Source organism: Pygocentrus nattereri, chromosome 20, assembly GCF_015220715.1.
Source record: "Pygocentrus nattereri isolate fPygNat1 chromosome 20, fPygNat1.pri, whole genome shotgun sequence".
In the NCBI taxonomy this organism is placed as follows: domain Eukaryota; kingdom Metazoa; phylum Chordata; class Actinopteri; order Characiformes; family Serrasalmidae; genus Pygocentrus; species Pygocentrus nattereri.
Genome location: NC_051230.1, coordinates 17,755,161 through 17,782,182, shown reverse-complemented (window position 1 = coordinate 17,782,182; position 27,022 = coordinate 17,755,161). Strand labels below are relative to the sequence as shown.

General features: G+C 37.5%; 1 protein-coding gene across 5 annotated transcripts in view; it reads right to left on the bottom strand.

The window, feature by feature from the left end:
* si:ch211-130m23.3 (uncharacterized protein LOC558547 homolog) overlaps positions 1-27,022 on the bottom strand; it is a 49,347-nt gene that overhangs the window by 15,458 nt on the left and 6,867 nt on the right. For all 5 annotated transcript variants that reach the window (XM_017695570.2, XM_037531773.1, XM_017695572.2 and 2 more), the window contains exons 2-4: positions 16,528-16,600; positions 11,466-11,527; positions 11,271-11,355 (exon numbers count right to left, since the gene is read on the bottom strand). In XM_017695570.2, coding sequence (XP_017551059.1) covers positions 11,271-11,355; positions 11,466-11,527; positions 16,528-16,600 — 220 coding nt within the window. The remainder of the gene's footprint in view (positions 1-11,270; positions 11,356-11,465; positions 11,528-16,527; positions 16,601-27,022) is intronic.

The window sequence follows — 27,022 nt, the reverse complement described above, 5'->3', positions numbered from 1 at the left end:
CCATTTGTATGATACATACCTCAATATAAAACACTAAGTGAATGAATGAAGTGAAGGTTCCCCAGTGAAGAACACTGAAGAGATCTGCTAGCCTTTTTGCCTTGTCTGATTTAAGTGTACTTAAGTGTACTGCTCTTTTCTGTTGTTGCTAGATGTGTCGCTGAATAAAGTAACCAATTTGAGATCTACTTTGTAATAAACTAGAGGCATGGATGTTACTCTTATTTTCATTTTGAGGAAATATGATTGATGCAATATGGCAACATAATTCTTTTCCTGTGAAAATGTCAATGAGGGGACATAGGACTATTTCCAAATGACAAAGAGGGAACACAGGGCCCTGGATTTCCTAGAAATTTCAATAAGAAAATAAAGGACAGAGGAAACAGAGGGGTGGCCCTGCTGCAACTGCTGTTTTCAGATATACAGCATACTTTTGTTCTTTTTCACAGGTTACAGTATGTTATATAGTATCAGAAACCAAGTGTATTTGCGATTACTTACCAACTCCCCATGGTTTGAGGCAAGGGTGTTTTGCAGTTGGCACAGTGCTGATTGGTGAGGTATAATTTACATGCCAGCTACATTAGGCAGGTGCAACATCCAGTGCAATACCAAAAAAGCAATCTTTGGACAGGAAACATGTCTTTGCTGATCCAATACATTTACAGTAAGGGGTACATTTTATAAAATTATCTTCACTTTATGCTTATGCCTTGCAGCTGAACGATGATCTTTGGAGGCAATAATTGAAAGATTCCTTAGTCTTTTATGGCAGCACTCCAAAGAGTCCTTTAAATAAAAGTGTAAAGCATGTGATCTCGAATGAAATCCAGCAGCAATCAAAAACTTGTAAATCCACAAGATAAACAGCAGTGGATCAGAAATATGTAAAGCATATCTTGCAGTCTACTTGCTGTTAGCATGCTGTTAGGACTGTGTCGAGTGAGACAGAACTTGCAATAGTGAGTGATTACTCAGAAGCAGAAGCACTGGGGGAAAACTATTAGACGACTGTGTATTGCTGCAGACATCACAGCTGCAACATCTGACCACAGGCAATGGACAAGGTCATAGCAGCTGCTCTAGCCTCGCATATGGCAGTAAGTGTTTGCAGACAGATCCATTAGAAACCTTTTCAAGAGGGTTGTCTGTACTTGAAGTTCATCACAAGGGTGAAGTACCACCTACACTACAGCAACAGTATGTCAGATGTGTGTGAGATACATTGCCTATAGGTGCACTAAACAAAACAAGTTTTCAAAGACTGATATAAATTCTCGTTTCTAGTCAAACAAAGGGGCATGTAATACACATGCACATATTTGCAGTAGGGATGGAACATTTCTTGTTTTTTAATGACATAATGAAATATACAGCGAGACCGACCTTCATTTTTTAACAGCCATTAAGTACAAGTTCTAATACACTTCGAAAGGGAGAGGTGAGGGAGGGGGATTCAGTTGGTTGCAATCTGCAATCACACTACTAGATTCAACTAAATCTTATACACAGCTCCTTTATATTTTACACTGGTGCAACAAGGCTAAAGTAACTAACAACTAACAACTGATGGAAGCTTATAGCCTCCAGTTAACACTGTGCAAACTGCTTGCTTAAATCAATCAAGACACTGTACAGCTTACTGCTCTCTAGAACAATATAAAAGAGATCTAAGGCTAGATTTCAGGCTTTAGGGTGGCTGCTGCTCTGTTTTCATCTATGCAACATACTTCTGTATAATCTTTATAACATGTCATACAATGTGAAAAAAAACCCAAAAGTTTACTTAACAAACAACACAGTTTAAAGCATTTGTGTCTGCATGTCTCCATTGTTTGTTCTCTGCATTAACCTGGTAGTTTGATTTTTGGCTGAACATCCATCTTCATGCTTGTCAAAATCTAGATGTAGTAACCCTTATTTCACAGTATCTGAACTGTATTTCATAGCCACATAGAACCTCTATGTTTCTAACATTCAGGTCATCAGCAATTATAGTGCTTTGATTTTCTTTGACTGTCTCTCTGGTATTGATACAAATTACTTATTACAGAGCCAGAATTTTTTTTTTACTTTTTTTGAGTAAAAGTCAAACAGCTAATCAGTCTCTCTCATGTACACAAACACAATTAAAGCCTGTCTTATTTCTCACATGTGGCAATATCTGTTTTGTTTTGTCCATGTACATTTTACTTATATCAGTACACCAGTGCATAGACTAGACTAGATTCCTTGTATTCCTGCTATACGGCCATATACGTTTATATGGGTGAACCATATGAATAGAAATTTCTGTTTCACTACTCAGCATTTACAAATTAAACACTGCATGTAGTTTTTCTTGATATAGTATTGTCATAATACTATATTAATAACTGTATTGTAATTTTTGTGATATTATATTGTTATATTGTCAAATGCCTCCATAGGTTCTACTATACACTTCGAAAAGGAGAGGTGAGGGAGGGGGATTCAGTTGGTTGCAATCTGCAGTCACACTGCTAGATGCCACTAAATCTTAATTGCTTTAATGTAAATAACAAGACTTTTGTATGTGTAACTTTATTGTAGATACTTGGTAAAAGTGCTTTTATTGGAGGTCATTGTCAGTGTTTGACACAAACCGAAGCTGTTAATGTTCCTGTTCAGTAGCACAAACATGTTTCCCTCTCTCTGTCCTAGCCCAAGTGCCTGTTCTGCGGGGGGGAATGAGTGTCTAGACGAGGCCACTTGCCATTCCTGCCACGTTTCCCTAATGATTAGAGAGATGGAATCCTCCTCTCCTCTAAAGTTAGCACACTCACTGCATACAGAAATACTGCATCTAGTCAGTATGCAAAGAGAAAAAGACCGGCTGATTGACAGAGCTCAACTAGAATAGGTCTAATCAAATCTCAGTGTAAAGCCTGGAGAATGCATGTACATAGCCTTTTATTAAATACAATTCAAATATCTCTGGAGACTGTACACAATGCTAGCATTTCTAACAGTTATGGATGGGACGATATGAATATTTCCTACCAAGATGAGCAGTGACCAAAATCAGTTTTGGGTTTCATCATTGTAGTTTAAAAATGTACTGAAAACGTCTTAAAGAACCTTCACATCATGTAAAGGTTCTAAACCGATTTAAGGATTCTTCTAAGAAACTTGATATTATATGGAAGCTATTTCATCTTTAAAAATGTTTTTCACACACACATCCTCTGAAAGTTTCTTTAGGAACCAAAAGAGGTTATTTCTGTGGCATCACACAAATAACTCTTTCTTGAACCTTTATTTTTGAGACTGGGCTACTGTTCACTATATTGTGAACGTGTTGTCCTTGCAGGTCCATTGCAGGTAGACTGCAGCAACAGAATCATTAAAACTTAAAACAGTATGATTTTTGGTATGGTACTGTGCAAAAGGCAGACACCATATCCACAGATGTTTCTGTTCATTCTTCCACTATAAGAAGACCACTCAACACTCTGAGTCTAAAAGGATGTGTAGCTGTCAAGAAGCCGTTAATCAGAAAACAGGCAAAAGAAGAAGAGTAACTAGAACACCAAAACGGTGTTTAGTCCAGACCTCAGCATCACTGAATATGTTTGGGAATACTTGGGCTGGGAGAAGCGGAAAATGTAGCCAACTTCTAAGACTGAACTTTGGAGATGTGGAAAAATATCCCTGCAGATTTCTGTGAAAAACTGAAAGCAGGTCTCCTAAAAAAGAATGGAAGCTATCATAAAGGAGTAGGCTGGATACATGAAATACTGAAATAAAGAGATTGAGTTGTTGAAGCTTAATAACCTATGGTGGCCGTCAGGTTTTCTGCCATCGCCTGTGCAGATTTAATTTTGCTTCTTCATGATTTTGCTCCTTTGATGACAAGGACTCGCTAAATAATGAATATGATCTTCCATTTGTCAAAATTTCTAAAACTTCTCACAGCATAAAATGGTTAGGTAGCACCAGAAACAACCACTGATCTTTTTGCTTTGTATTTCTTCTACCCAGTGCTACAGCACAGCAAATTCTAGCTGCCACTTCAGTGTAAACAAGCAAAAGGCACTCTCTAGGCCAGTGTTTGGTTTGTCCATTCTGGACTACTGTAGAATCATGGTACCCCAGCATAGCGCCACAACATGGTGGCCTCTGTTAGAAGAGAACCCACTTGCTATGTAGATTAACACACTAACAAAAACACAATGATGTGAAATTAAAGGTGATCATACACTAATGAAAACATGGTTTTGTATAATTCTGATAATAGAGCCCCCATATCCTACTTGCTCCTTTAAGAAGCAAACTTTGGACACAAACATGTCTTGGCTGATTAACCATATTTGTATGGTTAATTTTTGTATGGCAAAAATTGACCAAACAACATGGTTACCATGCAGGGTGAGGTGAGTCAAAGTGATAGACTGCTGTGGCAATATTCCAGTGACAAAGGCTGCATTCCACTAATCTCCTCTGAACCACCTTCATTACTCAAACTCTAAGCAATATTGACTGGCTTGTCTTTTGTTCTGCTCCATTTTCATTGTTGTATGAACTTTTACAAAAAACCAAGACAAAACTGACATCAAGGCTGATTTTGTATCGTGTAGCTTAAACCCAAACAGTCTAAACAGTCTAAAGCGCTCACTAGACTAACATAATGACAGGAAACACACCAGTGCCAGCAGTGTTTTCCTTCCTCCTTACTTCCATCCATCCATCCTCAGCCATGCCATTAAGCCACTTCCTGTGTGAGCTGTGGGGAAAGGGGAAATGTAAAAAAAAAAAAAAAACACTGCTCCAAAACAAAGAGTGACGGATGAGCTTTTGGGAAATGCTCAGCCCTTCTTTGTCAATGAGCTTTGGAAAAGAGGTGGAAAATGTGAGAAGGGTGAGCAATGAAAGTTGAGGGGCATCAGGAAAAGGACATTTTCTCACTTAAAGCTCTCAAAGGCAAATGTGTTTTTTAAATATCCCTGCCAATTTTGTGACAGCCATAAAAACATGGCAACAAGTAAGGGCAATGCAGTTAAAACATACTCTCTCCCCAGTTCCCGGCATTTACACCATGTTTTTAAGGGCGCATAAGGTCAAACTGCTGCAAACAGAAACTTTATACATTTCACTGATTAACTAATAAACAATTTTATTGGGCATTAGCCAAAATAGCAATATATCACAATAATTACAATACAGTTATTAATATAGTATAAAAACACTACATGCAGTGCTTAATTTGTAAATGCTGAGTACTGATACAGAAATTTCTATCCATACGGTTCACCCATATAAAGGCAAAGCACTGTAATTGCTGAAGACCTGAATGTTAGAAACATAGAGGTTCTATGTGGCTATGATATACAGTTCGGAGACTGTGAATATAAGGGTTACTACATCTAGATTTTGACAAGCATGAAGATGGATGTGGCATGTCAATGGGGCAGGGGAGGCCCTGGAACAAAAAAGGGACACCAAACACAAAAAACAAAAGTGCAGCTCAGACTGAGTCATAACATTGGATCTTACCACTAATGAGGCTCTTAAGCACTGATACACGGGTTTCCAAAAATCATCAAAGTGCTCTTGCTCAGTATTACTCATTGTCTTTTGAGAGATAAACAAACACTGCAGTAGTGGGCAGATATTCGAAAGTGTTAGAAAAATATCAAGTTAGAAAAATATATATCCACTAAAATAGGCGATGGGTCTAATCTTGGAGATCCAAATTGCACAAATGAACCTTTAATATTACATGCACATATATTTGGTGCTCTGAATGTAATTTTTAACAGCAATAATGCGTTATTCATTTTATACATGTACATATACATACGCACATGCTCCTGCCTTTCAAAAAAAATCCCCTAGTGGCACAACAGTCTTCATTCATTTCTGGAATCCAGGCAATGTATTTTCAAACTCTCTTAAGGAAGCTTCTTTACTTTTCTGACCAATCAATCACCAATCATTCATTGAACATGGAAGGAAAAATAGCTTTGGTTGTTTTATTTTTTTACCTATTGATTACAACAATCCAACAAAAACAGTTTTCTCTACTTCATCATATATATATATATATATATATATATATATACATAAGAGGCGCATATTGCTTCTTTTTAAGTATGACACACAGTTTCCCCTAGATACTTTTTTACATTCTAGGTAAACTTGATAACACATCAAGACACTGAAACAACTGAAACAGTTGTACATACACCATAAAAGCAAGAGATTACAACATGGCAGTGTAGTGGGACCACAGCTGTTTACATATCTACAAAACCTCTGGTGAAACTGCAACTGCAACCATCGCTAAAATGCAGTGAGTATTTCAAAATATCAGTTGAATATTGTAGTATACCTTATTTATCAATAGTCTTCATTGAATTTAATAATTAACTTATTTAGTGAATACTGGTGTATTTTATCACATTCTCTTCCATCATTTTGTAAAGCAAAGTCAATTAAGGCTGTGTTTTACTGTGATTACACCATGATTAAGGAGGTTTTACTCTGCTTCCCATCATGCCTTACCCATCATAAATTCACTGTAATGCAAGACCTCTTATTGTTTTGTCTTACTCTTTATTGCTTTACTTATCTTGTGTTCTTCTAGCTGTCAACAGCAACTTCTATTTAATGTTACTTGTATTAGCACTGTTTAAAGGATTTAGTTCACTCATGGTTCAATAGGTTGACATTGATCAGTTAGCATGTCAGTCAGACAGGGGATTTACGATAAGCTCTTCTTTATGGTAAAGATTACTGCAATGAGTATCCAAAGCACAGTAGAAGACCATAAATCTCAGATTTTACAAACAGTACACGGCTATTACAACACTGGAGAGTAGACTTACTGCTTCGAAATGACTTCAAAAAATGGCAGTAACTGACTGTTGATGGAACTGCCAATTTTTAAACAGCAGAGAGGCTATTAAGTAACAGTTATTGTCTAGTACACTTTTTCTGGCACACACTGAGGGAGTGGGCATAAAAATAGCCTGTGTTTATGAAGCCGGGCTCCACTCAGATGGAAGGTGCTCATTTAGAGAGAGAATGATTTTCAGAGAGCTTGCAGAACTGCAAATGATACGTCCTTGCTGAAAAAGGTAAATGGTGGGAGTCAGCATATGCAATGTTGATTTAGCCCACCAGCTCTGCCACTGAATGTCTCAAAGGCTCCATGGTGCTCTTGGTGTTGAATAGGTCCCAAAATCATTAAATTAAACAACCTAAGCAACCTAATATATTGTTATTACTCTTCCTGATTGATTTTTACTGCAGGCTCGATTCTGGATGCTAGAAATTCTTCAAGGACGTCTTCAAGAAGCACAATTTCAGGTTGAGATGAATGACATCTAACTGGTTAAGAGGAACTCATTAGACAGGGACACATTTCAGGGAGGTCCACTGAGTTTAGACCAGTGGCCTCCAAGTAAGTTACAGGAACACATAGATATTTTAGTACCTGCAACACACAGTGGGGTCCAAGATTTTTAAAAGTCAAAATGCTTCTATTTTGCATTCTTTTCTAATTTAATACAAACGTTTTGATAACAAATAATACTAGCAGAATAACAATATGAGCGATACGTAATAGTATTTGTCTGATTTTATGGAAATTATTCATTTTTATTTGACCATTTTCCAACCTCTCTTGATCCCTTAAAATTAAACATGCTATTTTATTACTGAGACTTTAAGAATGATTAAAAATAAACAAGTTTTGTTCTGATTGGCTACCATGTATTTTACTTCATTTTAAAAGCATTTAGAAAAGCATTTATTCAGTTTTCCACATTTGGACTTTATCTATATCTCACTTTATCTATGCCATGTACATGGACTGTGGTAAAAATTACTCACTGTTAAATGGCTGTTTTATTAAAATCAAGAAATATTCAATTTGTATTCGAACTAAAAAGGACAAATTATAACAAACTATACTAAGTATGATATCTTAGAACTGTGCTGTTAAAGTATTATAGTACAAAAAGAGTTAAATGTATGTAAACAAACCCCACATATATTGTGTTTTAAAACTGATGTTGTTAATTTACAGAAATAGAATGCAAATTCACATTTATGTTCATTTTACACGTTTGCATTTTTTAATGGTTATTACTGTTGTTATTATTATAGTAAAATACTGTATGTCAGAATATATATATATATATATATATATATATATATATATAATGCATGGTGATAACATGGTGAGGCTGACCATGTTAAGGCCTTTATGCAATTTTTGATTTTTCAAGAAGATTTGAAGATTGTGTTCAGACAACTCTCTGCTTGATCTAATCTTCAGAAGCTTTTGCTTAAACTACAAAACACAAGTCAGCTTGAGCGCACACTGCCATTAAAGCAAAAGGGGCACATACCAAATACTAAATACTAAAATTCTGAGATTCGTGTAAATATGTCAAAGGCTCTAGTGTTATAATAGCTTTAACTGATAGTTGAAAGTGCTAAAAAAAACATCACACCATAAGGTGAGCCACAGAGGAGTTTAACAAAAACTGTCAGTGCTGTAGGTTCATAAAAATGCAAAGTTCAACAACTGTCTAAAAGGCCTGAAAAACCAAAGCAAACATTCAAAATGTGATGTTAATTAAAACTAACAGAATAGAGATTACAGACAAAGACGTCAATTAATGATAAACAGGTTCGCCAAGGCGAGGTAATGTCTGCTGTAAAAATATCACAAGGACAACTGTTTTGGACAATGCCTCCACCAAAGGAAAGAGCTTAGTCTCATTTAGTGGCACTCAGCCCAGCCTGGCTCACACCTCACCTCTTTGGCAGAATCATATCTATTTCTGCAATAATCCATCCACAATTTTCATTTTTATGGAAAATAACCGTGGAAACATTACTGATGGTGACCCGGGGTCACTGCATCTCGCTGAGCACAATGTAGCTTTTTAAATTATTCTGCACTACAGAATTGTTAAACATTTCATTCATGAATAATGAGTGGTGTGCTGGTTTTCTTGACTGACTGAGCCACTAGCTAAAACCTTCACTCCACTCCAGTAATGACTTACATCTAGCAGTATTATTCATTGAGCTATCGGCTGCAGTGCTACTGGCAGGCTGTCACTGTGGGTTTAATCAGCAGGCTGCATTGTGGAAAAGGTACAGAAGCGTCTGCTTTGAACTCAAACATGGCAAACCATTTGCTGTGTCTTTAATCTCTCTTTCTTTCTCTCTCCTCTTCCTTGCAGAGTTGACCACAAGAGTATGACATCACTTCTGTTCCTTCATAACCAATTCATCATCCCTCCACAGCACTCTCTTCCTCTCTCTGTCTTGCAGCTGCAGATATCACAATTCTTTGTTCACAGCCACAACACTGTTAGACCAGCTAGTTAAAAAAATCCAGCTGAAAATGTAACAGCTCACCAACACATACTAAAATAAAGGTGCTAAAAAGGGTTCCTTGGCGCGATACCATAAAAGAATCAATTGTGGTTCTGTAAAAAAAGCTTTCAATATAATAGCAGAACCTTTTTTTGTGTTATATAGAACCTGTTTTGGTATGTACAACCCCAATTCCAATGACGTTGGGACGTTGTGTAAAACATAAATAAAAACAGAATATGATGATTTGCAAATCCTTTTCAACCTATATTCAATTGAATTCACTACAAAGACAAGGGCAACAAAAGACTGGGAAAGTTGAGGAATGCTCAAAAAACACCTGTTTGGAACATTCCACAGGTGTACAGGTTAATTGGAGTGTCATATTTGGGTATAAAGGGAGCATCCCTGAAAGGCTCAGTCGTTCACAAGTAAGGATGGGGTGAGGTTCACCACTTTGTGAACAACATTGTTGAGAACAATGTTTCTCAATGTGCAATTGCAAGGAATCTAGGGATTTCATCATCTACAGTCCATAATATCATCAAAAGATGCAGAGAATCTGGAGAAATCTCTGCAATTAAGCAGCAAGGCAGAAAACTAACATTGAATGCCCGTGACCTTCGATCCCTCAGGCGGCACTGCATTAAAAACCGACATCATTCTGTAACGGATATTACCACATGGGCTCAGGAACACTTCAGAAAACCCCTGTCAGTGAACACAGTTCGTCGCTCCATCTACAAGTGCAAGTTAAAACTCTGCCATGTAAAGCGAAAGCCAGATATCAACAACACCCAGAAACGCTGCCGGCTTCTCTGGGCCCGAGCTCATCTGAGATGGACTGACGCAAAGTGGAAAAGTGTCCTGTGGTCTGACGAGTCCACAAATTGTTTTTGGAAATCATGGACGTAGAGTCCTCTGGGCCAAAGAGGAAAAGGACTGTCCGGATTGTTATCAGCACAAAGTTCAAAAGCCAGCATCTCTGATGGTGTGGGGGTGTGTCAGTGCCCATGGCATGGGTAACTTGCACATCTGTGAAGGCACCATTAATGCTGAAAGGTACATACAGGTTTTGGAGCAACATATGCTGCCATCCAAGCAACGTCTTTTTCAAGGACGTGCTGCTTATTTCAGCAAGACAATGCCAAGCCACATTCTGCACGTGTTACAACAGCGTGGCTTTGTAGTAAAAGAGTACGGGTACTAGACTGGCCTGCCTGCAGTCCAGACCTGTCTCCCATTGAAAATGTGTGGCGTATTATGTAGCACAAAATATGACAAAGGAGACCCCGGACTGTTGATCAACTGAAGTTGTACATCAAGCAAGAATGGAAAAGAATTCCACCTACAAAGCGTCAACAATTAGTGTCCTCAGTTCCCAAAAGCTTATTGAGTGTTGTTAAAAGGAAAGGTGATGTAACACAGTGGTAAACATGCCCCTGTCCCAACTTCACTGGAATTGGGGTTGTAGTTTAATAGCCTTTATGGATTTAAATGAGTTCTACATAGACTCTTAAAAATAAAAGTTCTTTGTGCAATGACACAGAAGAACCAATTGCTTCCCTATAGAACTGTTCGATGACTGCAAATATCATTTGTGAGTGTAAAGAAATAATGTTGAAGCACTAGGAAAACCCCTCAATTTAGCAAAGAACCTTTGTATTATGTGAAGGTTCTTTAAATCTTTAAAGAGTATATAACCATCACTTTTACTAAAGAATCCTCAAAGAAGAATAATTGGAAAACCAACCAAGCATAGTAAAAGAGGCCTATAGTTCTAATAAAATCCTACAAATCCAAAACTGATATATATATATATATATACATATATATATATATATATATATATATATATATATATATATATATATATATATATATACATATAAAACAATGCAACTCACATAGTCATGGAAAGCTTTGGCCTCGCTTGAATGCTCACATGTTTCTCTTCTCTCCGGAGCCGCACAGTAGAGATCCCAGAAAACACTACAAAAAGAGGGAGTTCTTACAATCCAAGGTAACCTCTGAATTAATTAACAATCCATGCTTCTTCAGGCATCAGAGCAGGTTCAATTTGCTGGATGTGAGCAGCTTACCACCACCAGGAGTGGAGGAACCCAGGCGGCTCGCCGAGCGTGATGTTCTTCTCCCATCGGATCTGCCAGGTCAGACACAGACAGAACACTAGAATGAGTGATTAGGGTTCTACCGAAGCCTGCTTTGACTCACCGAGCTGCTTTGGTGAGTCATACACACTGGACTTTTATATAGCAGAGCATCAGAAGGACTGCATCATATGGACAAAAGATGACATTGTGACATATTGTAATATGTCTTTCAACTGATTAAACATGATAAAGAGCCCTTTCTTTATGTGACATGATCAAAGATTGGCCTACATTACTGTGTTTGTTGGATCATATAGATGTAACGATTCATCCAAACACTTTAAAACCATCTTATTGGAAGTTCAGACCACACAACAAAACATTTTTGATTGGTTAGAGCCTTATTTGCATACTGCATATTTGACCCACAATCAAACTGTTGATATGAATGTAGAGCATATACTACCTGTAAACTCTCTATCCAGTGTGCATACTACCACATTTTAACTATAATGCTTGCTTCTATCTTTGATTGTTCAAGCATGGTGCTCTCTTTGATAATGATATTTCAAATGTCTTAATAAAGACTGCCAAAACGCATAAGCTGACATTTCAATTATCATTAGCACCATTACTGCATGACCGTGCAATTCAGTTGCAATTAAATAAGACCAATCATAAAGTATCAAATCTTTGAAACAAATAAAATGTCAGCAGTAGTATACCACATGGCAAATATGTTATACAACATACACAATGTCCCTTGGTCATAATAATAACTGCTATTATTTTATTCAGTAATAACTTATCTAATGTGGACTGAAATACTACAAGCTATACCAGAATGCATGTTGATGATTTATTCAATATTTTATATTTTCTTCAATATTTCCGTTATTATATTGTTGCTGGTAGAACAAATCTCCATATTAGTTTTTTTTTTCAATTTTTGTCACAATTTGAAAATGCCTGTTGCCCTTTACTTACTGTGTTAATTTCATGATGAATGGAAGAGACAAAGAAATGGCCAAAAATAACTTTGGGGGGGGGGGGGGGGGGGGGGCGGGGGGGGGGTGGTCTGGTTCCACTGACATTAAAAGTAAAGTAGGTTTTTTCCTTCTTCTGTGAAGTTACAATTCTGGAGATACGAGGCTTTGGCTTTGTTCCGACAACAGTGATATGTTACAAGATATACTGTAATTATCTACAGCCCTGTTTGTCATTCTAGAACCATCTAACATTTCATCATATTTTTTAAAGCTTCCAAAAAATTAGTTGAAACTGAAGTATCATCATAATATAATAATTTTCTACATGAATCTTTAAGAAATTGGTTTTATATTCTTGCAAAAAGAATACGAACTCCTGAATGGTAGTGCATGAATAGTAGTGCATAATTACAATAGTTTCTACTTTACTATATTTAATACTATACAGAATCTTACACATTTATATAAACAATATGTTTCCTACAACATGAGACACCCGTAGGAAAATTGAGAAGCATGAGCTATCACCATGCAAATTACAGATTAATAACTGCTGGTAATTTTTAATCACTGATTTTTTAAATTAAGCTCTTGTGACAGTCCTGCATGACACAGCTAATATGGAACCCACAAATATCCAGTTACTGAGGCAGCGCTGTCTCTTCACAACAACTGCATTTATATTAACCACACAAGCTGCAGACCACACAACAGTATCCAGCACCACACTCTCCTAGAGTGAGATCACTGGATGAGCTGGCTGGCTGTGCATTCTCTCCACACAATGATCTAACTGCTGCCATAAAGCAGGTGGGTGTGCCGAGTGCCCCTGTTATCTAACGTCATTGTTTGTGCGCGGCTGTGTCGCCACTGCAGAGATAGAGACGGGTTATTTTGGGCTTCGGTGCTGCCTGGCCTGGCTATAAGGGCCAGGGTGGCAAAAGACATGAGTCGCAAAGGAAGCAGCACACAATAGGAGGGGATGTCTTAGGATTGTCTTGTTTGTGTCTGAGTCACAATATGGCATGGCTAAGTCATGGCTGTGTCTGTGGAGTGATCTTGTTTTCCTCTTTTTCACTGCAGCAGCCTTGCTCTCTTTTATTTGAACGTTCCTCTATATTGTGTATCTGTTTACATAGATTTGCAATATACTAAAATGTGATACTTCCAGGTGTCACAATATTAGAGAAAAAAATCAATACAGTGTACAAACCCAATTCAAAAATATGTTGAGAGTGATTTGTAAACTGCCTCTTGTTCACTTGTATTTCTTTGAAAACAGTATAAAGAAAAAAATCTAATATTCTATCTTATCATCTTGATTTAAACCGCTTGGGACTAACTTAGTCAATAAACAGCAGTCACTGCATTCACAAATTCGCAAGTTTAAACTACTATTAGACTCTACTATGCAAAGCAGAAGTCATATATGCACAACATATATGGGCGGCAGGGAGAGAGCCATGAGAGTGGAGGGGGCGGAGTGCAAAGCCCGAGCTTCCTCCAATGGATGTGAGTCATAGGACTGACAGCAGGAGGAGGAGGACGGTAACAGCGCCAGCAACGAGCTAGTCCCAAACTCTGCCGTCTGCCGCCTGGGCCCCACCCCCAGTTATGCAGCGAGGTCACTACACCTCACGTTTGACCTGGGTGGCCAAGCTGCCAGCTGGGGGCAGTGACGAGGAGGCGGAGCAGTGAGCTCTCATTCCCTCTGGGCTTGGGTGCTCACTACCCTTAATGAGAGCCAGCTGATGCTGATCTGGCTGTCAGCGCAAGCGCCTTTTAAAAGAGCTGAGAGGGAACAGCAAGAGCGCGCAAGAGAGAGAGACACAAGTAGCAGCAGACTTTAAAGCTGGAAAGCTTAGTGAAGAGAAGAACTGAAAGGTCTAGCTAGCCTCAGCCACTGAAAAGTGGCCAGCTTACCTTTGGTTGTGTTTACTTTAGGTGTTTATTTGGATGAAGTAAAGTAATGGCTGCTGCAACATTGAACCCTGCCTCCAGTGTCCTCCTTCAGACTGGGGTAGCACATGCGGTGCTACAGTTTTATATTGAAATGTCTTATTCTCTCAAAAAATTACCTCTCATATCAAAATTACTGCACACTTTCTCAAACAGTAAAAACAAATTATTTTGACTGTCATTATGTTCACACAAGAAAATAAGTGATTTTGATCTAATGAGACACAATTTGAATCTAAATCTAAGAAGGATGTAAAACTCTTTTTTCATATACTTGGTGGAAACAAGCTCACTAAACGAGCCACGTTGCCCACCACAAAGTGTCAGGAGAATCAGTGCCTCTTTCAGTAAATCTGTCCTCTTATGTCATCTCACAATACTGTGGGTATCCCAAGTCTTCAAAATATCGCAATATAATCAAACATGCATATTCATACTTTTATTAACTGAGGTTGTGAAACTATACACATTATAAATCACCTGTAATGGTACAATGTTCCCCTTATTTTATGTTCCCAGAACAGCACCCAAAAACATTTACATTTTGTGGGTATTTCAATTTGTCTAATTAGAAAATTACCCTCTTGTGTTATTTATGATTTCGCCAGAAACACTATTTTCGTAATTGGACTTTGACTAAAAAATAAATACATAAAATAAAATGAATAAAACTACAACTAAAATAACTAAAAAAACTTTAAAAAAAGCAACATAAATTTACAGTATTCTGCTAATAAAATTTGTGTATTGTTACACCCCTTAATATGTAGAAGACCTCCTAGACAATATAAAGACTGTTATATCACTAGTTTTGTCTGAAATACTGCTTTCCCTGCTGTGTGTATTAATGTGTCTCTTTCATAAACGCAGCTAGAGTGGTTAACATGCTTTTAAAGCTGAGTGGCTCTTTTAGCTGATCCTTTGAAGAAACGTGATAATATTCCCTGCTGTCTGGTCTATTGTGACAGTGCTTACAATACACAGCCTGTGTGTCAATTGTTCCTTGAAATAAACTTAATCCATAGCCTGAATCATCAAGATTATATCCAACCAGAGCCTTCTCAGCTGGCTACAAAGTATGATTATGCCAGCAAGCGCTAGCAAGATGTAAGACATAAATCACTCTCTGACACGAGACTTGTCCTTGACAAAGTGTGAACATGAACACAAGCATATAGCGTGTCTCTCTCTCTTTCTCTCTCTCTCTCGCCATTTCCAGTAAAGAGACACTAAATGTCCTGCCAGCTCAGCTCTGTGTCCAGAATAATTCAATTACCCGGCAGCGGAGGGAAAGACACGGTCTCCCACAGGTCACACGCAGGTAAGGTTCTAAGTTGTGCTGCACAAAATATCATTTGTTAATCCCTTAATGGCCTTTACAGTACTGATACCACAGGAGGCTGATTGATAATAATATTGATAAAAATTATGCAAATGTATGTGCATATGACAATAAAGAATCTGAATCTGAGTGTTCTGTGAGTATTCTGACCAAATATCAGACGTTTCAGATCTGTGTCTGTGGGTGTTTTGATCAATCACGGCATTCACGTGATCCAACATATATAATTCATTTTGGTCAAAACACTGCGGATCGATTGTTAATCATGAAGGGGTCTCACAATGTTTTAGTATGTTTAACGATAGATTGCTATGGCCCCCAAACACTGAGCTGTGATGCAGTGGAACTGTGTTTTCTGGAATGATGAAGCTCCATCGAATGCCTTTGAGATGAGATGGGGTCCAGAACTTATCATGCATCATCAGGACCTGACCTCACTAATGCTCTTATTTCTGAATACAATCAAATTTTCACAGCAACATTCCAACATTATTAACAGTATTAACAATTCCCAGAAGATTAAAGGATAATAATGGTCTTGATTTAAGAAGAAATGTTGGGATGGGCAGGTGTCAATAAATGTTGGACATATGGCGTATCAGAAAATAGCAGTTATGTGCTTTAATGCAGGAGAACATTATGTAAGTTACATCTTGAGGAAGTCCTTAATGGAATGTGGCAACTGTGTTAAACGGTGCTCAGTTTGACCATAAAAAATAGCTCTTAAAATCTGCTGCTCTGTTCGTTTTTAGCTACTTACCTCTGAGAGGAAGGTCTGTGCTGATTTCTGAGCTCCAACATGAAGCAGATATTCGTAAACATAGAGGGCTAGCCTGCAGGAGAGAGAAGAATAAGAAGAACGAGAGAGAATAAATACAAGCAGTAAAGCATCTAAAATTCAGCCTTATTCAGGGATTTCATTAACAGAGTATTTTTTCTTCAAACAACAACAATCAGTTTGGCTGTTGGGCCTTTAGGAGACCTTCACTACCCTCAATTATGCTTAGTTGTTCAGCCTGGGCAACATCTGTAAACCATCCTTTTTCAGCAAAAGCTTTCTTTTGGAGTCCATTTGGAGAATAAATGGAGAGCCATACAGAATGAAATGAAAGCATGCTCTGTCAAGAGCTCTTAGACTTTGACTGAAGAGTCTGTGATAAATCTCTGATTCAAGTTTAACAACTACACTGAAATCAAGTGATAAACAGACCACCTTAGGGAAAGAGAGGAGGGGAGACAGGTTCATTTAAAACAATGATGTATTTCAGTCTCTCTTTTTTGGTCTGTTTGATGGCTGAATTGTGTAGATTTACACTGATAATGCAGCCAAGAAATACTGAAACATAACAGGCAGCAAATGCAAATTAATGCATGTCCTTCACACCTTAGAATGATAAAACACCTTCGTTCAACCATAGTTGCCAGATTTCAGATATTTTAAAGAACATTTTGGTAAAATATGTAGTGGATCAGCAGCAACATGTTTTGTCGCCTTATTTTGTTCTTTTTTTCCCACTGGATCCATGAGGCTAATGTTGCTAACATGTAACAGAAGCTCCATGTAAATCAATTAGGATTGTGCAAACTGCCTATATCATCAGAGTTGTTAGGTAATCTCAGAATAGACTTGTTTACACTGAGGGGAAAGAAGTATTCAGACACTTGTGTTTTTGTTATATAATACACTTCCAGGAGCTATAGACAGTGTCTATTTACACTAAGTGAAAACAGCACTGGCCACACAGTCTGCCTTTTTTTTGTTCCATGAACAAAAAGTGGGAGAAGCTGTGTTCAAGAGAGAAATAGAAAGTAGGGTTTTATAGAGTAATCTTAACTAGGAAATAAGTGCTATTTTCCATTCACTACTCAGTAAGTATTTTAAGTAAAGCATCACTCCAACAGTAACAATTGCTAAAGATTGAGCTGTCTTATCTAGGACAGCGGAATGATCCTGATTGCAGTTGCAATCTGTGGAGACTGGGGTTTTGGCAGCACAATTTGGCAATATGGGCTTTTTAAATTTTTAATTCAAGAGAGTTTAAGTCAAGGGGGTATGTTTAGTTTTTCACATCTCTAAATGATTATGCACTGTCCACTATCACTGTCTTAAATTAAGAAAATACCCCTTCAGATCGACTTACGCTGTTGCAATTAAATGTCTAATTAAAAGAAATAAAAGACACCAACATGTGCAGATGTAAGCAATAGCAATAACAGCTTAGTACAAATCAAACAGGGACAGTAACCCCATGATGAGAAAGAGAGAGAGAGAGAGAGTTGCTGAAAAAAAGCAGAATAATTTAATTGCTGTAAAGTAGGCTTACACTGCTGAATCATACAAGTGTAGCAAACATCCTTCTATTTACACTTAGTGTAAACAGCATCTGTCATGGTGTATCATCTTCAAATTTCCACATGCCTTTTGACTTGAGTTTGAACAAAGATTTGTCTAGATTCATAGGGAAAACAAATTCAGACACCTCAAATGAATAACATGAGTACTTTGTTGCCAAACCACTGTTAGCAATTACATCGTAGAGATGTCAACAGTAAGAAGTAATTAGATTTTTGAAGCAATGTTGTTCGGTTATGGCCAGTTCCTCTTGGCAAACTGTCTTCTATTCCTCAAGGTTACAGTGGAATCACAGTTTCAAAATCTCCATAAATTTTCCATGGCTTTCAAGTTAGGAGTTTGGCTAGGCCAGCCAAGCAAATCAACCTCCTTTTTTAGAAAACAGCCTTTTGGAAAGCGAATCGGATCGAATTCTCCTCAAATATGTTCTGGTACATCACTCCATTCATGTTTGCTTTGATGGTGTGTAATGCTCCAGTATCACTTGCAAAGAAGCATCCCCATATCATGATGCCCCCACCTCCATACTTCACTGTGTATGTGTTGCTCTTGTGATCAGATGCATTATCCTTCTTTTGTCAAACATAACAAGCTGTATTATTGCTAAACAGCTCTTTTTTGTTTCGTCTGGCAGAGTACATTGTTCCCAAAGAGTTTCTACTTGTTAAATGCTCATGTGCAAAGTTTAGATGTGCATCTACGTGCTTCTTTTTTATCAGAGCAGTTCTGTGTGGGTTGTAGGAAGGGAAATGATTATGGTGCAGTTCACTGCTTATTGTTCTCTGTGTAAGTGTTGTTCCCACTGCTTTCAGGTCGTCTAACTGTAGCCTGCAGCTTTTTCCATTCAAGTGTTTAATAACGTGGTCTTTAAAAACTTTAAGAAGCTCCTTCACCTTCATCATGTTTGCTATTGTTATGTGAAATTTTTAATAATTTTTTTTTTTACATTTTTTGAATACATACTATTTGTTCATCTTTATAAGTACAGAGTCCAGAGATATTGGACCTTATTCACCAACCATTCTTAAGAAGAACTTTGGCATCACTCACCAATATCTTCCCATGTTTTTTCTTTAATTTGTTCTTGAAAAAGATTGTATGAAAAACTCTACATCAGAATCATGATGTGTTCTTAAACCGCAGAACTGTTCTCACTCTTGTGCTCTTGAGTGTGTGTAGATTCTGTTCTCATCTCAGAACAAATCCCACATAAGAAAACACAGGTGAAGGTCAGAATCTTTGTGAAAATTGTGTAAGAGGGTTTCGAGAAGAATTTTTTCTTAAGAACAGTTGGTGAATGAGGTCTTTTCTTCTTAAAACTCATGCAGTTTTCACAAAAATTCTGACTGACATGAATCTAATACAGATTTTTTCTTAGGACTTTTCTCAAGAACAAACTGAAAAAAAAAAACATAGGGGGATATTGGTAAATGAGGCATGTTGTATGTGTGTAAATCTGAAGTGGATATATGCACTGTAACAATATTAAATAACAGCAGCTGGAGTGGTTAAAGCTGAGTGGCTCTTTTAGCAGATCCTTTGAAGAAATGTGATGATATTCCCTGCTGTCTTAAATAAAAAGAACTGAAGTGTCTGAATACTTGTTTCACCTTTACAGTGGTTTAATATACTGTGCATAACATACTTTTAGCTATAAAATAGTCCGAAGGGCAATGCCTAGTCAATTTCATACGACCAATGTAGCCAGAGTTCTCTTTATATCTGCACTCATGTGGTTGGAGATCTTGGCAACACCCATAGACACAATGCTGGCAGAATACTGTAGCATCAGAGCTAATTTCCAACTTAACATGGTAGTGCTCAAACCAGTCTAATTGCCACAATTATTAAGTTCATAAATTATTCTGCAATGGCTCACAATAAGCTGGTTCATGACTCATCTTCTCCCCAGGCAGGGCAACTTCTGCCTGGGGTTTATATGCTTGTTGTGTGCTGGCATGGTCTGCACCACTGAGCCAAATTTACTGAAAATATTTCTCCGTAGACATGAAAGGAAGCTTTTGCTAGTATTTCAAATGCACAGGCTCTATTTCTCATTTCTGTAAGCATCTGCAAGATCCAGAGACTTTAAAAAACTCCCCCAAAAAATCATGAAATATAAAACAGGGCAAAAATAAATGTACCGGAACCAAAAGGAAGGAGTATTCACAGGAGGAGGCATTTCATGTGAGAGAGGATGGTGCAGAGGTTGGAATAATGATAGCGGGGTTTTATGGAAACCAAGATGAAAGACAGCCGGAGTTGAGGGAGGAGAACGGGCGGCTGGAAAGAAGAGGGGGGGGGGGTCGCAGGCAGAACTCAACAATTAATACTCCCGAGATTCCGTCAAACCTTTAAACTCGAGTAGAGGAGCGTCTAGCAGGAGAGAGAGAGAGAGAGAGAGAGAGAAAGACTTCCCTGCTGAACAAAAGCCAAAGGCTATGGAGCGGAACCGGCGAGGAAGCTAGACTGCCTTTAATGTAAGACAAGATAAACATTTCAGAACCACTGGACCATAAAATAAAAAAGGAAGAGAGGTGCACAGAAATACTATAATGTATAATAACTCTCCAAATAACAGCATTTAGAGAAAAAATATATTCTTCAGTGGAAAGGTGTAGGAAAATCATTAAATTTGTTGTCTGTGTTAGAAAGAATGGATGACTGAGAGAATTATGACCTTAGTGATGTGTAAATCTCCTTTACACAAATATTAAAGTCATAGTGTGGCAAAAATAAATAAATAAATAAAGGAAACAAACAAACAAACAAAAAACTAATTTGCACAATTTGTTTTTACTCCAGATGTAGATGCGTTTGGTGTCAAATATTAGCTTCTTTAGTTTTGTACTCGTGCTACCAGGCTAATTTAATACATTGGGCCTCATTCACTAAACATTCTTAAGAGGAAATTTCTTCTTAAAGCTCACTTATGTAGTTTTCATGAAGATTCTGACATTTACCAATGTTTTCTTATTTGGGATTTGTTCTTAGGTATGAACAGAATCCATACACACACTCAAGCAAAGGTGCGAAGAAGGAAGACATCGGTGAATGAGGCTAATTGAGTAGACTTGCTTATAGTAGGCTTGGGCTGCACAATATGTAATTTTCACTAAATCACATTAAATGTGAACGGAGAATTAGAACTGAGAGTGATAATAGTCATAACTTAAGTATGCTTACAGATTAGTAGTTCAGGACAGAGTCATTTTCGAGTAGTGCATGTGGGAAAGCAGGGCTCAAGACCTGGGCAGGGAAGAACTTGTTGGGCTTCTAACATTACTTTCTTGCCAGTCTAGTTATGTCATTTTGGACAATATTCAGGCCTCAAGCTACATGACACTACTGTTTCTAGCTATTTGATATACATTTCATCAAATTTCATGGATTATAACTGATGGAGTATAAGCTTCTATTATTTATCTATGTTTTCCCTACCATAAAAATAGCATGCATGCCATCTGGCTTTGATGTAACTGAAAGGCTAACATTCAGGTTTTATGCAGTATGCACCTAGTTTGCAGCTGAACTAAAATTCTCTATTATCTATAAATCTGTTTTCAAATGAAAAGATGCACTAAATCCAGATCCCAAGTCTAGCGCAGATCCAGCCATTGACATTGCAGTGTGATGTAGCAGTGTGTGGTTGAGATGAGTTGGACTGTGGCCGAGAAGCAGTGGCTTGCTCTATTCTTCTAACGTTCATTATAGTTAGAATTATAGTTCATTTAAAGAGTCACAGTCACAGTCACAGTTGTTAAAGAGTCGCAGTATTTCTTCAAACAAATATCAATTTGGGGATGTTTTGTTGAAATATGGCGTAAAATAAATAGTTATAAAAGACAGGAAACTCAAGCGTAGTGTTTCATCTTTGCAGTTTTATCAATGCGTAACACCAGAGGGAGCTCCACCCTCCTGGATGTTTGCAGCCATAAGCAATAAACTTCCTATAGTATCAACACCCTATCAGATAGTAAATTCTTTTGGGATTTTTATAGACTTCACAGTCTAAATAGTGTGTAGTGTTGGTTTAAGTGACTATTACGTCTATAAAAAATATGCATATTATGAAATGTAAAGCATTTGGTGACAAATTAATTTCTTCTTAAAAATAAATGCATGGAGAGGCAGCCTCGATTAATCATCCAACATGAAATCTTATCGATTTCCCAAGTTCGGATTTTTAAAAAATAGAACGTACTCTGAAGTGTATTTCTCTCAGTGTTGCCTGCAGCCCTACATTTTTCTCAGTTAAAGTCACTTTCTCTTTCATTTTTGCTGTTGTTTATCCTTCCCTGTGGTTAACTAGATATCCATTCATGAGTTATTACAAATATTCACATATCAACACTAGTTGGAATGCACACCCCTAGTACCCGTATATGTATTTTTTAAATAATTCTACGCTATAACACTACTCTGGCCTCTGACAACACTAAGTATAGGTTAGCTACATGAAGATTGTAGCTTCAGTGAATAACTAAAGAAAAAACAGACACCAATCATGTTGGCTGAAAAAACTGTGTACATTTTATTTTTCATTGACTTTAAAATGAACTTGACACTGTAGTTATTGTATATTTCTCTGATGATCAGGCCATGCTCATCAGTTCCCACTTGGCTGCTGCACAGAGCTCTGGAGATGACTGATATAAGCAAAGAAAGGAACAAAATGGTACACTACTAGAGAGTGAGCCCATGTGACCATCACTTACTCTCATTAAAGGGAATGGAGAGCAAGGCCGCGTGTGCCAGTAAAATGCATCAGGGAAAAAGAGTCACTGAAAGTCATTTTGGAGAGAGGCTGCTCTGAAGGAAATGGCTTTTCCTCTGGTTCACTGCTTCATAGTGAGGCAGTAAGAATTAACGCTGTGTTACTTTGCTTGCATCATATTCACAGCTTAATGTGGAACGACTGCATAAATATTGGCAAACGATCTCTGGAAGATAACAGGGCTGAACTGTTTTAAAGGGGTTTTCATGTATGCAGGTTAACCCTTAGAGGTCTAGAGTTCTTAGTCACTCAAATTCAACATACTTTCATATTTGATTGCATATTTAGTTACAAGGAGTGCAACACTGCAATGTATGGTACCTATCAATTCAATCCGCACAGGTGTCGGAAAAAACATTCAACAGCCTGGAGTCAATAAAGTACTCAGTTTAATGCTGATTACATTGTAGAAATCACAATAAAAATGAAACAAACCCCACAATGAGGGCCAACACTCCCTCTTCTGAAAGCATCGCTTCCTGTTTACCTCAGAATTGAGAGCAGGGAATAAAAGCAGACCCAATGCAAGTATATATTAGCTCAGGTCTAATATTTACCTCATGGTTAGTACTGTATTAAAAATTACACATGTATCATGTTGAATGCTTTAGTAAATGGAAAATGGAAACAATAATATATTAACAAATCAGATATCAGGTACTCCTCAGTTTTTGTGGTTTAGAGAGACACAGTAATTAATTTTGTGAATCTTACTAGTTATAAACAATAAACATTTGATATACAGTGGGGTCCAGAAGTCTGACACCACACTGAAAATCTGACATTTAAACATATAAATAAACTAACATTTTAGAATTTAGAACAATTTCAACAAAAAAAAGTTATCACAAGTAAAATGAAGAAGAAATATTAAAGATCCTGCAATATTTGACATTGACCATGTTGATGGTTTGTATCAAAAGGTCAGTTTTTTGCCACATTTCTTCCACTCTCAGGAGTATCTGATCTGCTCATCAGATATTTTGGCTCCACAAACTTGTGGAGTCTATGCCTGCTGGAGTGCACGCTGTCATTACAGCAAAAGAAGAATATCAAATACTAAGAAATTCTAAAATTCATGTTAAAATTTCAAAGATTCTGCTTTGATTTCAAATAGTTGTGCAGATAACAGAATTTGTAATGAAAATCTTTATACTAAATTGAGGCATATCCACTAGTGGTCTCAGATTTTGGACCCCACTGTACATTCTTGATTGACAGCTTCGAGTCTTGACCATTTTCCACTTCTATGTCAAACAATGACAAAAAAAAAAAATGTCTTTTCCAAAACAAGATTACTCACAATATTAACTTGTCATCGAATTCAAATCGTACAAAATCTTACAGGCACAAATGTGGTATAAACTGGAAGTTTAGAATCCACATAATGCCTCTGCTTGTTTCACTGAGCTACAAGCCATAAATAACTGATATGAAATTACACCACCAATTTGTCAAGTGATAGCCGTGGTTTCTAAGGATTTAGAAGTCCGGTTAAACATCCTCAGTGTTCAGCAGTTGAGCTTTTACATGGATATGAATGTGGAAAATGAAGGCTTCCTCCTCCAGGACTACACGTTAGTGAGCGATGATGAGGTAGGCACACAAACAAGCTTTATTAAGCTCATGCTGATGCCAGCAGCGTCCCATTAGAGCAGCCTCTGTTCTGTTTTTCCAAACGAGTCCTCAACGGTCTGATACCACACAGACAGAAGCAGATATGAAGGTGGCAAAGCAGGGTATTCTGTGGTGTGTTTGTGTTTACGAGTCAGAAATGGTATGGCAGACACAAATGAGAGCTTTCAGAAGCTTTCATGTCCAAAGAGACACACCAATATAAATAACAAGAGGAAGAGACTCAGAAAGATAAACAGAGAGAAAACAAACAAAGGGAGGACACGCAGAGAGAGAGAGAGAAAGAGAGAGAGGGGAGAATGAGTAATGAGGAGATCTACGAAGGGAAGAGAGAGACATCAGGATGAGAACAAAAATGGATTGCAACCATGGTGATGAAAAACATTTACAGACAACAGGGAAAAATTCCCTTTCACAAATGGCAAAACAAATCTCCTCACCTCAACCAGCACTCACCCTCTGAAACAAACACACGAACCCTACTGCCGGGACGTGTCACAACAGTAAACACGGACTGCAAGATCCTGAGGCTACAAATGATGAAAATTCCTATTTCTGTGCTAATTCTAAAACTAACACTCAACCCAGTGATCGTCATAGACACCGACTTGGCCAGATGAAGGCAGCAACCAAAACATGTTGCAATCAATTATACAATTATTACACTTTTTAATGGCCATTTATACCGTAAACTTAATAAACACAACACCAGTTCATTTATAAAGAATGCATTACTTAATAATTCATTATTTATGAGGGACTCCTTTAAAAGTGTATGGTACAATTACGGTGGCAAGGGGGAGTTAGGTGGTGTTGCAGCTACCTCTGGAATATTCTTAACTACTGAGTCAGTTTGCACCTCCTTGTAGATTTAGGAGGCATAAAATTGACTTAGAACTCTGGCATTTACTGCAGTTTGCAAAATAATGTAAATAATGTAATAAAGCATAAATTATCAAGTGTCTCCACAAGCACACAGTGTTTACACCAGTGATTCTCATACTGGGCTAGTGAGATGGTTGTCAAAAAAGTGACACAGGCCTAATATATAATACCATGCAAAATTTAGAGATGATCCTTCATTTATTTCATTTCCAGTCAAAAAGGCCTTTAAGTATATGTTATTCATTTTTCAGGAACTATTTCTGAGGAGATTAAGTATAAGCTAATCCACCTGCATAAAGAAAAGGACAGTCGAAGGAAAATAAGTGAAAAAAGCAGGCGATCAAAAAATATTAAGAGATGTAGAGAAAATGGGATTCCTAACAGCCATGCAAGACCTGGTAAACCACTAAAACTGTCACTATCAGATACACAGCTCTTAAAGCCTTTATCCTTATGAGACAGAATAAAACCATGTTCCACTCTTGCTTCAGATCTGAAAAAATCCACAGGTGTTCCTTCCACTGTAAATACAAACAAAATCAAGCAGCCTATAATGCAATGAAGTGTCCACATTTGGAGCATTGGCTGATCAGAAAAGGTTACCTTGTTGTAACTGAATGTAGTAGCATTATTCAGCTTATACAAAAAACACAGCACTTCATTCAGAACATCTAGAAAAGCTGTCGAATTAGAGACAAAATTGAATGTTGCTGTTGTGTTTGTTTTTGTATGGTCTTTCTATCCCTAGCTGTGGTGTCATAATACTATAGTATATATTATATATACATAATACTATTATATATTACTATAATACTGGCTTTGAACATCCTACTGCAGAGGTAGCTTTAAACATTTGAATGGGCATTTAATGTCACATTATAATGTCCTTTTATGTCGGCTTTGATGAATATTTATATGTTGAATTTTGGATGTTTACCCCATTGTACCCTCAGAAATGCATAAAAAATCTGCCTTTATTTGGAAACTTGCTCTTGACAAGCAAACAAATCATGTTTATAAATAGGGTTTAAAGTATGTTTTTCTCAATCATACTCTTGTCCTTGACCCTATAGTAATATGACTGGAATAGGCACTTAGCCTACAATGTTATGTATATCTTAACAACTAGCTTTTTAGTTTAGCTGCAGCTACAGTATCCAATTTGCTAATGTTGTGTATTCAACTCACTGCACAAACTAAAGAACAGCAAGATATGATATGTGGTAAAGAAAAGAAAAAAAAACACAGAATGTGATGCAGATGTGTGAGAGGACAAACTAGGAGTTAGTCTGCGACTATGAGAATGACCAGAGGCAAGCAGTCTGGTACACAGAGGGACACCACATCTGTGGGCATGCCAGCGTTTTTGTTGGGTTATAGAGTGGATGATTGACAGAGAGTGCAGTGGGAGAGAAACAGAAGAGAGAAAAAAAAGGAAACAGAGAAAAAAGTGTAGACAGATCCACATGTAGTTCCTAAGAAACACTGTCACATTTGCTTTACATTGAATTGGGATACTGCTTGTATGAACACCAATCAGCTGTTTACTCATTCAGATATTTCATGATTTCAAGTTGAACTGATCTTAAGGTCCTTCTTCCCGGG